The sequence below is a fragment of the Notamacropus eugenii genome, chromosome 1 (assembly GCF_028372415.1).
Source record: "Notamacropus eugenii isolate mMacEug1 chromosome 1, mMacEug1.pri_v2, whole genome shotgun sequence".
NCBI lineage: Eukaryota > Metazoa > Chordata > Mammalia > Diprotodontia > Macropodidae > Notamacropus > Notamacropus eugenii.
The window spans coordinates 418,835,247-418,848,388 of NC_092872.1; the positions used below are offsets into that span (position 1 = coordinate 418,835,247).

General features: G+C 39.2%; 1 protein-coding gene across 5 annotated transcripts in view; it reads right to left on the reverse strand.

Moving 5' to 3' along the window:
* The window catches only part of NCOA6 (nuclear receptor coactivator 6), a 67,136-nt gene that overhangs the window by 22,435 nt on the left and 31,559 nt on the right, over positions 1-13,142 (reverse strand). For 4 of the 5 annotated variants that reach the window (XM_072631321.1, XM_072631319.1, XM_072631317.1 and 1 more), the window contains exons 7-9: positions 7,988-8,833; positions 5,537-5,683; positions 2,443-3,568 (exon numbers count right to left, since the gene is read on the reverse strand). In XM_072631321.1, coding sequence (XP_072487422.1) covers positions 2,443-3,568; positions 5,537-5,683; positions 7,988-8,833 — 2,119 coding nt within the window. The remainder of the gene's footprint in view (positions 1-2,442; positions 3,569-5,536; positions 5,684-7,987; positions 8,834-13,142) is intronic. The other variant, XM_072631318.1, reaches the window with a different exon arrangement.

Genomic DNA, 13,142 nt, shown 5'->3' on the forward strand with positions numbered 1-13,142 from the left:
TATTCTAAACACAGATATGTTAGTATATAACATTCTGAGACCTTTTAGAAACTCAGCAAATTTGCACAAAACAAAGTTACACAAGTAACAACAAAAACCATGTCTATAAATTGCTGATAACCTGTCCTCTGAGTAAAACTCCTTCTTCTTATTAATACAGATCAGCAGCTCTTCTACAATTCAGTCTTTAAGATTTACCTTGGGGAACTAAGAGGTTAAGTGGCTGGTCCACATTCACATAGCCAACTCAGGAAAGCTCAAAAAGCTGCAGAGCCCAGACTACCCTTAAAGAAGTGCAATGCTAACAGACATTTCTACTGTTCTGGAAATGACAGACTAATGTCCTGCCAGACTTACCCTTCACAAAATGACCCTTTGCACCATACAAAATACTGAGTTTTTAGGGTGTCTGATTCAAAACATCCTTATGGCTTAGAGAAACCAATGAAATCACCTGTAAAACTTATTTAAAGCCGGAAGGGGTTTATATGCTAATTGCATGCTGTATTTCTTAAAGAGTCTTTGAAATACAGAGCTACTCTATAGCCACTCTTTTAGTCTAAGTAAATCTCAATAAATATATCCATCTTGGGATAAAAAGAACATAACTTCAGCAGGGAAATATACTTGGGAAAACTTCTCTTTGTAAAACTAACAGGCCATTCAACTAATCTGATCTTTTTCAACCTGATGCAAGGTGTTTGGTGGTTTATTGTCTTCTTTAAAGGTCTCATTATAGTGTATAAGAGGTTTTGAGTTTTCAAAGAAAAGGCTAAAAGAGTAAAAACTTTGGTTAAGCCTACAAGCAAATCAAATTTGAGTAAAGACTAAGCAACAAATTATGTTTCTGTCACCTAAGAATAAGTCCAGTCTGGTGTGTAGGGCACCACCAGATATTTCTTCTTTGCCAAGAGAACTCTTTAACAGATTCAATCATTAACAGATTCTAATCTGCATCAGTGTTGGGAGTACCTATGTTAATGAAATCACAGATCCTTCCAAGTATACTTATTGTACATAAAACAGATGTTGTCTACTTTAGATTGAATCCTGCAATGAATATTACTTTGCTCTTTTCTTTGCTCATTCATCTTGAAGAAGTATAACAGCCCTGTGTAAGATTAGCGTTGAAGCTAGGCACTAAATGTTTACTTTTAACTTTACCAACGGGTAATTTTCAAACAGTATGGTTCTTGTCCCAGATGAATAAATAAAAACATATAATCACACAATGAAAAGTTGAAAGGGACTTCAGTAATCATCTAATTCAACCAATACACAGAACCGAAGTGGAATCCAATGAACCTTCTGAGGAAGTTCATCTGACAAATTAATTTTTGCCAGATCTCAACCACAAAATGAGTCTTTTAAAATACAAGTGAAAAGCGGTTTATCAGATTTTATATTTTTAATTTAGCTGCAGTTATCACAGGGGGAAATCTGTAATAGCAAAGCCTTTGCTCTATAGCCTAGTATCTATCACATATTTTTGTTACAGTGTATATTAGGCTAAAGCCCAGACCAGACATAAGGAGGACCAATTAGGCATTCATTAATTAGGGTCCTGTTTATATTTGTACTGTCAATTCTAATTACATATTCGAATTAACCTTTCCTGCCTTCATTGGAACAATTAGTGTCTTAGTAAATCCTAACTATTACATTTCTATCTTACATTTTGAAGCAGAGAGAAACAGTTAAAAGTTTCCTTGAAAACACTTATTGTCAAGGCATAAAACAAATCAAACTGACATTCAGCCTTTGGAAATAGAGTATAAATGAATTTGTTAATCATTCTGCCTTCTGTGAACATGAAAGAAACCCATCTGTCAGGGATGGAAAGGGGGCCTGATTTGAAGTGTCTAATCTTCTTAACACAGATTTCAAGCCTCTAGAAATGATTAAGAACCAATATTCTATGAAGACTCCTGTCAAAAAAACCATTTTCTGTGAACAGCAGGGGGCTTTAAAAGCAAGTTTTGCTTTATCACTCACATAGGTTGTTTTTCAAAACATACTTACCCACTTTGGTTCACTAACCACAATTAAAGCTGAGAATATAGTCAACAGCAACTGAAAATCTATTTTTTTTGATATAGTGGCCTTGGTGACTTCCCAAGGGGGATGAGCCATGGGCTCCCTAGGACTAGTCTTTACTAGTTAGCAGGTGACTTCAATGTCTAAAAGGCTGACTAAATAAAACAATGTGGAATCATAAAATGTTAAAGCTGAAGAAGAAATCATCTATTCCAACCCCCTCATTGTATAGAGAACCCTAAGATCCAGAGAGAAAGGACATACCTAAAAATTACACAAGATGGTGGCAGAGCTTGGACTAGAACTCAGTTTTCTTCACTCCTAGGCTAGTGATCTTTCTATTACAGAGTCCCCCTTGATACAGAAACAAACAAATAACATTTAGGCAAGATCATTTCAACCTACTTAAGTTCTCCTTGCTGATTACTTTTCTTCTTCCTCGGTGGTTTCTTCTTCTTGGGTTTATTTGCATTTGTATTATTTTGTTTATTGTTCACCCCAAAGTGGCCTGCAGATATGTCACTTTGCAGTAAATTCACTAATAAAGGACTTGTTAGAGTGACGTCTTTATTGACAGGGAAACCAGGATTCTGACCACAGGAGATCTGATTTCCATTTGGTGCTCCACTGAAGGGTGCATTAAAAGACATCCCAGGCCCTGAAAAGTGGTTCCCTGAGGTGCTGTTTCCTTGCATTGCCTGCATGTGGGGTGGTACCATGTTTGATGGCTGCATGGAAACATCAGGCATCATCTGGGAAATGTTGACTTCATTATTTGTGGGGGTAGTGGCATCATTATGCTGCTGGGACATGTGTGAGCCAGGTCCTGGCGGTCTTAGAACCTGCCCCTGAATTCCCATAACCTGAGATTGATTGCTGTTCATGGGGCCTTGCTGGGTCATCATTTGTCCTGCCATCTGTCCTGTAAACTGAACCATATTTCCTTGCATGTTTGGAGTTGGTCCTCTCATTATCTGAGCTGGTCCCGTCATAACATTGGATTGGTTCTGACCATTAAATGGCTGCTTATTTCCTTGCATCTGATTGGTCATTATTTGTTCTATCATTGGGTTCTGCTGTAGCAAGACCTGGCCTTGAGGTCCCATCATTTGATTATGTGGTGCCATCATCTGCTGGCCCTGCTGGGGAATCATCTGTTTGGGAGGGGTCATTCTTTGCGGTGAAGGCCCAAGGTTTTGGTTTTGAGGGGTTACCATCATTTGGCCTTGTGGCATAAGTTGGGCACGAGAAAGGATCATTGGGTTTTGAGGGTTCAGGGCTCCTTGAGTCTGAGAGTTCACCATCTGTCCTTGGGAGGACACAATCTGTTGATGCATGCTCATCATTTGAGAAGGGGGTCCTTGCTGAGGCTGACCTTGCATGCTGCCCATGTTCACCTGAGGAACTCCGCTGTTACTAGTTTGTTGACTGGTTATATTGCTATGAAGTCCCATCATACTGGGCTGCATCATATTTGGTGGCCCATGTGATACTTGCATCTGGTTCTGGGGAGGACCAGTTCCTTGACCACCTTTAAAAGAAAATGCATGATTTTAGAAAGAAATTCTTATAAATCAACTGGCATTAGTACATTCCAATTACCTTAACTACAAAGATACCCCACTCCCCACCATTCTGATCGACCAATTTAAATACCATTACCTGTCAACACACTTGAGAGTGCTTTTGGTGGGTTTTCTGGGTCATAAAGGTGTGACGCTGTATAATCATCTACATTGAGATCTTACTGCACAACAGGGATAGAGGTAAACAAGTTCTCCCCACTCCTGCCTGGCAACTCAATGATACAAATTTTTTTGCTGGATAATCAAGCTTACATTCTCTCAGATTACAAAGGGAAGAGGACATAATCTCATTGTCAATACTGAATAAGATGATTGTTGCTACCTGTAAGATGAAGAAAATTAAAAACACTTTTGGTCAGTGAACTAAACTTTTCCTCAAGAGCAGCTGGGGAAATATAAGATGGAAGTGCAGAGACTTTAAGAGAAGATGCTTCCTTTTCTATCAAGCAAATTCTGAAGAAGTTGGAAAGACCTATAAGGTTTCTTGGGAAGTTCATCTGGACTTTCCTCTTCAGCTACCTGGGCAAATACTATTTGTTACATATTCAATAAGAAAGGTCAAAGAAACTGCCTTTCCTTCTCAAGATGTCATATGACTTTTCACCAGCTATAAACAAGGCTTTTCTAACTCTTCAATAATATGTAATTAAAACTAGGACGAAATGATCAAATTAACCCCAAGTAAGAACACAGGACAATCAAGATATTTTTGATGGCATCACACCAATGTTCCAATTTAAATGATGCCTTGACATAAAGGGGTATGAAAGGAACAGAAAAAGTCACTTGGTACATATATAATCAGAGAGATGAAATGTGGGCTGTTGAGCACCTTTTGGCTCATTTCTGGAGTAATGAGATTCAGCCTCTCTCAATATGTTTCACGTAAGTATACTGTACTACGGGGATTGACTGCACTAGGATGTTTTCTTGCTTCTGTGACCAATACAGAGGGAACCAGAAGCTACTCTCTGTGTGAGTCAAGTTAACATACAGTGTATATTTTATTTGCTGATTTATAAAATAGTTTATCCACACGACTGTTTTAACACTTCTCAAATAGATTGTGAAGAAAAATCCCATTACAGATCTCCTTGACCTTTATTTTCATCTATCTTCAATCTAGCTTTACTCACTCTTCCTATAACACATGGTCAGCTGCTGTTGATGGTAGCATTACACCCAGCCTCTCAAGTGCACTGGCTGCCAGTGAACCTGACCCAGATGTGGACAAATTCCATTTCTCCTTATTATAATTGAGAAAGGGTTAAAGTGAGGGATAAGCATAGAAACATCTTAATTATAGGAAAACTTTACTGAAGGTTTAAAGTTCTAGTCAAAGAAGAGAATCCTTAACCTGAGGTCCTTACTTGGAAATCTCTTCCCTAATTTGCAGGCTAAAGGTGCTAACTTCCTGAATTTGTTCCCAAAAGACAAACAGCCTATTTCACTGACACTCTTTGGGACGTATATTCATCACACAATCCTAGGTGATTTAAAAAGGAACCATAAAGCTCAATTAGTTTTACCTCTATCTCAATGGATAAATTCCTTCTCTACTATCCTGCACAAGTGGTTTATCTGACCTCTGTCTAAACACCTCCAGCAAGAGGGACACCTGAGGTAGTCTAGACAATTGGGGAATACCTCTGTTAAGCAGTTTTTCCTTACAGGTAGCTGAAATTTGTCTCCTTTTAACTTCCACCTCTTAGGACAAGCCATACCCTCTAGGGGACAAGAAGATAAGTTTAATCCCTCTTCCACATGACAATACTTAATATATCTTAAGACAATAATTGTGTTTGTTTTATTTGCCCCACCAGCCTCAAGACTCTTTGTTCAAATTTGGCATAAGAGAGAGATAAAATTAATAAGATGAAAGGCTCCTGGCCACAGGAGAGAGAGAGACAAACCTGTGTGCTGTACACTCTGGTTGCCTTGTAGCTGAGGGGCTCCTGTGTTCCCAGGGGTTCCAGGGGCCGTTGAAGGCACTTGGCCTTGCATAAAATTCTGATTGGCCTGTCCTGTCGAGAAGCCAGGTGGGAGTCGTTTAGGCATTCCTTAATAGAAAACAATGAGTAAGGCAGTTACCTAGCAAATTTGCACTTCTGCTCAAGTTTGGAATGAATAAGGAAGGATGAACAGCATGAAGAGTCCACTTACTTAGGGATTTTTAGTCACACTGGCCATATCTTTATATTAAGTTCAGAAAAGATGGTTAAAAAAATCAACACAATCTCTCACATAAGCATTGTCAAAATGAAAAGAAAAATATTTTAAAAATTTATACTCAGAACATGCCAAGGAAAAGAGGGCAATTTGCTACCTAGAGGTGACCAGAGCTCACTGGCACAGCTAGGTTCACGTGCTCACTGTTCTGTAGCCTACCAAATCCGGAAAATCCGAATTTCCTCAGCACAGACCCCCAAAGGAGCATCTGAAACAAGGGAACATGCTAAACCTTGAAATGTGCAAAAAAGCATGAGAACAGGTTGATATGCAACATATCAGGGTCAATAGTTGAGTCCTGATGTTAAAAATAAATAAATAGCTTCAATCCCATCTAAGGAGATAAATGACATTTCCTTCTACAATATTCCTCCATCCCTCCTTACCCCCTTAAATATTATAGTGTTGGTCTCCTTATAATGGGTAGCAGAGAAGCTTCAAAATGAGGATATGATGTCAGTTTAACATAGAACCCACCCTAAGGTTCTCTGCTCCGTCCTCTGATGGTCATGATACAAAGAATCATTATAATACGAATCTTGCTTCTCTTTTATAACAAGGTCTGATGTCTGAGAATTAATTTAGAAGGGGAGTAAATAATATAGGACTGGATGTGATCAGATCATCTAGGTGAACCCATCAAGGACTCAATGGAAGGCATTTCACTCAAAAATCTTCTTTCCAATTTACTTTTATTAAACATGCTTCTCTCTTTAAAAGTGCTATGTTTTTAATCCCATTTCTCTTTAAAAGACATTTTTTTGCATACAATTATGCATCTGTTTAATAGTGAGTCCTCTTGCACCATCCGATGGTTCCTGAAAAGACAGTAATCAAATCTGTAGAGTGAGACCCAGATAAAAGCTGGCTGATGATCTGTATCAGAATGTCCAGAATGCTTGGGGGGCTGAAGTTTGGGGTTGAAATTATTTTTTTTCCGGAAAACATGAATTTGGTAGGGCCCTTTTCTCCAAGAGATGCAAATATTAAAGCCATAACTATAGCCCATGTCAATAAAATAAATTGCAAGCCAGTGAAAAGATTGATGAGCAACTCAAGTTCACCAGAAACTATGAGAACATGCCTTTACTATGCTCTACTAGAGCTTTAAGGAGTATATTGGGGGTGGGGAAGTGACTTTCTTTTCTGAGCATGTTTATCAGATGGTAATTGTAACCGTGCTTTCTATGTCTTACTGAAAAGCTCCAAGCACATTCTTGTGTACTACATAAATGATCAATAACAATAAACAATAATAAACATGGAGATGGATAAGTTTTACATTAATCGTTTTACCTCTCACACATTAAGCTCCATTGCTTTTTCTTCATACGAGACACACCTTAAAAATTAATAAATAAATCTCCTTTAGGTATAACTAGTGGAGCTCCCTCTCTAAGGAGCAGCTATCTGCATTATAATACTGTAAAAGTCAATGTGCTCTGAACTTATCTTTTGCACTTTAACAAAGTTTTACCAAATTTATCAAAAAATCACTTTTACTATTTTACCAGCAGTTGATGTACTAAAAGGGGCAGCTGGGGGGTGTAGTGAATAGAGTCGGGCCTGGAATCAGAAAGACTCATCTTCCTGAATTCAAATCCAGACTCTGACACTTATTAGCTGTGTGACCCTGGGCAAGTCATTTAACTCAGTTTGCCTCAGTTTCCTCATCTCTAGAGAAGAAAATGGCAAACCATTCTTGTATCTTTGCTAAGCATACCCAGTGTCTTTGCCAAGAAAACCCCAAATGGGGTCACAAAGAGTCAAACACAACTTAAAATACTGAATGACCACAACATACTAAATCAATACATAGACTGTGAAGCGAAAATGTGCTTTTCTTGACACATTTTCTTAGCTGACAAGTCAAAGAATTTCAAACAACAAAATGACCACATCTAACCTGATTACCTGTATTTATTTGCACAAAGATGGTTGGCTTAATTACCAAGGTATCATATGACACATCAAAGTAGCTAAGTTAATGTGACAACACTAATCATGCAGTGTAAGATATGAATTAGATCCTTACATTATAGCTTTTCCCATGCCAACTGAAAAAGCCAGATGAAGTTCTAGCAATTTTTCTCTCTAAGAAACAGAATGGCAAAAATATGTTCAATCCAGCTCACCTCCTAGACCTGGATGTAAACCCTGTGGACCCTGATTTTGCTGTTGCATCACCATGAAGTTGGGGGGCACGTTTCCTTGTTGAACCATAGGATTTCGACCAGGAGAAGTGACAGGTTGCTGAAATCCTTGGGAAAGAGGGTTATTTTGAGGTGGCCTTGGTCCCATCTGCTGCTGTGTTTGGTTAACTGTTGGAGATGATGCAGGAGATCCCTGCTGAAAGGAGGAGGGAGAGGAGGCAGGAGACTTGTTCGTTAGGTGAGGCTGCTGAAGTGGGGTAGGAACCCGGGAAGGTCCCCCTTGAAGGCTCTTCATTTGAGGCGCAGTAAATTGACCTGGGTTGCTCATTGGAGGAAAATTTGTGTGGGACTGTGATGCTTGCTGGCTTCCAAAGGGATATGGAGGTGGAGGGTGGGAAGGAGTTTGTACCGTGGCTAGAGATGGCCTTGTCTGAAGCTGCTGCTGCATAGGACCAGGAAGGGCGGCTTTTTTCCACCCTTGATTTGCTGTCAATGTACCCAGAGCACCCTGGGCTGGTGGAGGCTGAAGAGCTCCAGAAGGCAACTGGTTCCAGCCAGGAGGCACAGGCACCTGAGTGGGGGCAGTAAAAGGAGGCCGAATTCCCTGTGGCTGCTGCTGCTGATGTTGCTGTGGGGGTCTAGGTTGCATCTGCTGTTGTTGTTGCTGCTGCTGCTGCTGCTGCTGCTGCTGTAGCTGCTGAAAATTAGGTGGATTTATTTGTCTGTTAACTGGTACAGGCTGCATTTGGTGGAGTTGAGGAGCCAAAGACCCTGAGCTATGACTCTGTTGCTGTAGAGGAAGCCCAGAGAGGAGTGGATCCACTGAATCTGTTTTAAAGAAAATCAACAAAGGGATAATTCACCTAATGCCACTGAAAAGTAATAGCTCACTTTCCTTTTCTTTCTTTTTGTGGAAGGGGGAAGGCAAGGCAATTCGAGTTAAGTGACTTGCCCAAGGTCAAACAGCTAGTAAGTGTCAAGTGTCTGAGGCAAGATTTGAACTCAGGTCCTCCTGATTTCAGAAACGGTGCTCTATTCACTGTACCACTTAGTTGCCCCAGTAGCTCACTTTTCTAAAGCACTTTACATTTGAAGGCTTACAAAACACTTTCCTCAAAATAACTCTGTTATAGGTAGCGTAAGTACTATTATCCCCACTTTAAAGAGGCTGAAAAAGAGAAGTGACATGGCAATAGTTACACACTAAGTGCCAAAGGAGGGAATCAATCGCAGGATTTCTGATCCTCAGTCTATACTAGGCTCTCTTATGATACAACAGGTCTCACTCATTCAATTATCATCTCTGCAGATGATTCTCAGATCAATTTATTGGGCCCTGACCCCCAATCCAACTGCCTATTGTATATCCTGAAATGGATGTCCTGTTCCAGAGACATCTCTAACAACATGTCCAAAATTAAACTCATTATCTTTCTTCAAAAACCCTTACCTCTTGCTAACTTTTCTCTTACTATCAAGGACAACACCACCCTCCTAGTCAACCAGGCTTAAAAGATAGGGGTAATTCTTAATTCTCACTTTCTATTATCTCCTATAACTAATTCGTTTTGCCAAGTCCTGTTTACTCAGTCTTCAAAACATCTCTCACATATGCTCCTTTCTCTCCTCTGACCCTACCACCATACTCATGAAGTCCCTCATCAATTCAAGTCTAGACCACTGAAATAAGCTTTCTGGTGGTCTCCATGCCATAAATCTCTTCCCAGTCTAGTCCATTCTCTACTCAGCTTTCAAAGTGATCTTCTTAAAGTGTAGGTCTTTTTAAAGCCCTTCATAACTTGGTCTATTACCTTTGCTGTTTTCTTGCACTTTACTTCCTTCTATGTACTATACAATCCAATGACACTGCCTGCTTATTGTTCCTCAAACAAGGAACTCCATCTCCTGACTTCAGGTGTTTTCACAGGGTGCTTGCTTCCATGCCTGGAATGCTCAGCCTCCTGGTTTCCTTCAAATTTCAACTAGAATCTGACCTTCCGCAAGAAGACTTTCCTGGTCAACTTTAAGGCCAGTACCTACTCTCTTAGATTAACTCCAATTTATCTTATTTATATTTTGTTTGTACCTGGCTGTCTGCATGTTATCTCCCTCATTAGAACATCAGTTCCTCGAAGGCAAAGATTACTTATTGCCTTTCTCTGTGTCCCCAAAGCTTAGCACAGGGCCTGGCTCATAACAAGCACTTAATAAATGTTTATTTGACTGGACTAAAAACTGCACCAAAAGGATGGCTGTTGTAAAGCAAACTGAGCATGTGTGCATGTATTTGATATCAATGGAAATTATACATAAAAGCAGTAAAAAAGAAAGTATAAGTACCTATTATGCACTATCAAATGACCTGAGCAAGAAAATCAGAATGTGCCTATCTACTCACATACTAAACGCCTTCTGCAAAGCCTAAAGAAATTAATGGAATCCTAAAGGAAAGGCCCACTCATATAACTTTAAAAGAATCAAAAGTTTCGATTTCAAAGTGCCCATGTAAGAAGCAGCATAGCATTGTGGGCAATCAATCATCTAGCCTTGGAATCAGAAGACCAGAGTTCAAGCTTTGCCTCTGACTTATAATGATTGTGTGACTATGGGCAAATCACTTAACCTCAGTGCCCCAGCAATGGACTGTAAGTGGTAGAGTAAGTCCCAAACTACACTGGTAGAGGGAATTTCCTTACTGGGAGTTCCCTATAACAATGAAATCACAAGTCCAATGGAAAACAACATGTTGGTGCTGAGACAGACTAAGGCACTTGAAGTGGTTAGCCATCAAAGAACTATTGTAGAGAAAAATGGTCAAACAAGGGAAGAACTTTAAGAAATGGTGAATAAATAGATTTTCTAAGAAAACAAGATCAATGCTATCTAAAGTCAATGCTTTTTGTTAGCTTCTCAAGCCTCAATGAGAAATAAGTTAAGACATACACACATGTATGCATATCTATATGTGTGTATAAGAATATGGCCAATGTGGAAATCAGTTTCACTTGATTAGTTTGCAACAGAGATTTTATTTTCATTCTCAATGTGGGTAGGGTGAGAGGCAAGTTTCTACTGTTTGGACTCTAGAACACGTGGCCCATCCCTGAATTGGAGCACAGTTCCATAATGAAACCAAGGTTCAACCTGTGTGAGTAGAAAGTAGGAGCTGCTCCACTAGAGACCCAATGGGAACTGGACAACTGGACAATACAGCTCTTTTTTTCCTTCCTTCCCTCCCTCCGTTCCTTCCTTCTTTCTTTTTTTCTTTCCATTCCCTCTGTCCACATAAGGATCATACCCTTACCTGCAGGTACTTTGAGGAAAGGAATGTAAATTTTCATAGCTGAAACTTTTTGTTTGACCTTAAGAGCCACACCTCAAGACCAATCACTCAAGTTCCCATAGACTGGCCAACAATAGGTCCCAAACCAAGCCCCACTTGGTCAGTGTTTGGGCCCAGATTGGCTCAGAGCGAATGTAAATAGCAATTGTTTCTATTTTGGCCAAAAACCCAGAGGGTCTTCCCCTCCCAGACTGAATTATTTTTTTTCACTAGGTAAAAAGGCCACTCTCTGCCACATTTCTTACCTAGCCTTAATCACTGAAGGGGCATTGCTTCAGTCAAACTGAGACCAGCTGAAGACCTTAGCTTAAAAAGGCCAAAGTTTCCTTCTATATCTGGGGCCATCTCCAGTCATCCTGATCTATATCTTGCCACTGGACCCAGATGGTTATGAAGGAGAAAGTGAGGCTGGTAACTTTGTACAGCCCTTCCTCACTTAAATCAATTCATTTGCATGTCAGGGTATCACCTCCCTGATGTCATGGTCTTCTTCAACAAGGAAAGGCAAATAACAACAAAGTTCAATCCTTGTATTATCTCTGCTATGTTCCACAGCTACAATCTGCGTGCCTAGTTCTGACCAGCTATCTGGGAATTTGTACTACTGGTTACAAAAAGGACCAAATAAAGACATCAATTAAGGTAAAACAGAATAAATCTAACCCAGACTATGAGAAAAACGGCTCAAAATTTGTATCCTGTTAGTCATTACTGGGACATTGGATTGGAATAGAAAGCCTTCCATATTTCTTCCATCTCTGAGATTCTATGAAAATACATGATCTTCAAATAGAAAAAACAATATTCTTTTTGCTTGACAAGATTAAGGAAATAAAATAATCTAATAATTACCAAAAAAAAAATTATGAGACAATAAGCAGCCCAGAATAATAAAAGGAGAACTAGATTCAGGAACAAAATCCAGGTTCAAATTTTGGCTCCAACATTCATTAGAGACTATGGGTAAGTCACTTTACCTTTATGAGCCTCAGTTTCTTTCTCTGTAAAAATGAAAATAATAATACTTTCTATTTCAGGGGGTAGTTATAAAGAAAAGGCTTTGCAAATTTTGTTGTACTGTATGAGCTAAAAATTTCTCTCAAAATAGCTAATTACTATTATGCTTACATAGGCAAAAGATAAAAAATCCCAGATAAAAATGGTTAAGCATCTAAATCTTTTTGTATCTGATTCCTCCTTTGTAAAATGTGGTGATTGGAATAGTATTTTCCAGGCTTCCAACACAAGTCTCACAGCTATCACTCAGAAAATCAACTCTTGTGGACTTAAGACCCAGCAACTGCTTCCACAGGTGCTGCAGGCACATACAGAAAATGGGGAAAGTTCTTGTCACCAAAGCCTATCAAAGCACTGTCAAATGATTCAGTATCAGAAATAGATATGGCTAATTACCATCTGCTTTGCTGCTAAAGCAAAATTAAGGATCAGGGGCCTTTTCATCTGACTGTGTGTTCAAACCTTCTATGTGTGTTATATCCCCTTATAAGAATATGAGCACCTTGAAAGAAGGTACTGTTTTGCTTTTTTATCTGTACCCTATGTGCTTTGCACATAATAAATGCTTAAGAAATACTTGTTCATTCATTATAGGTGTTACATTCTATGAATCTGTTAAAGGGATAATTCCCAAAGATAACTCAGAAGTCTTCCCCCATTTTACCCCAAGTACCTTGTGTCATTTTAAGGAAATAAGTTATTAAGAAAAAAAAATACACATAATAGGTACTTAAGAAATATTTGTTGACAAACTTGGCCTCAAACAAAAGGTAGAAA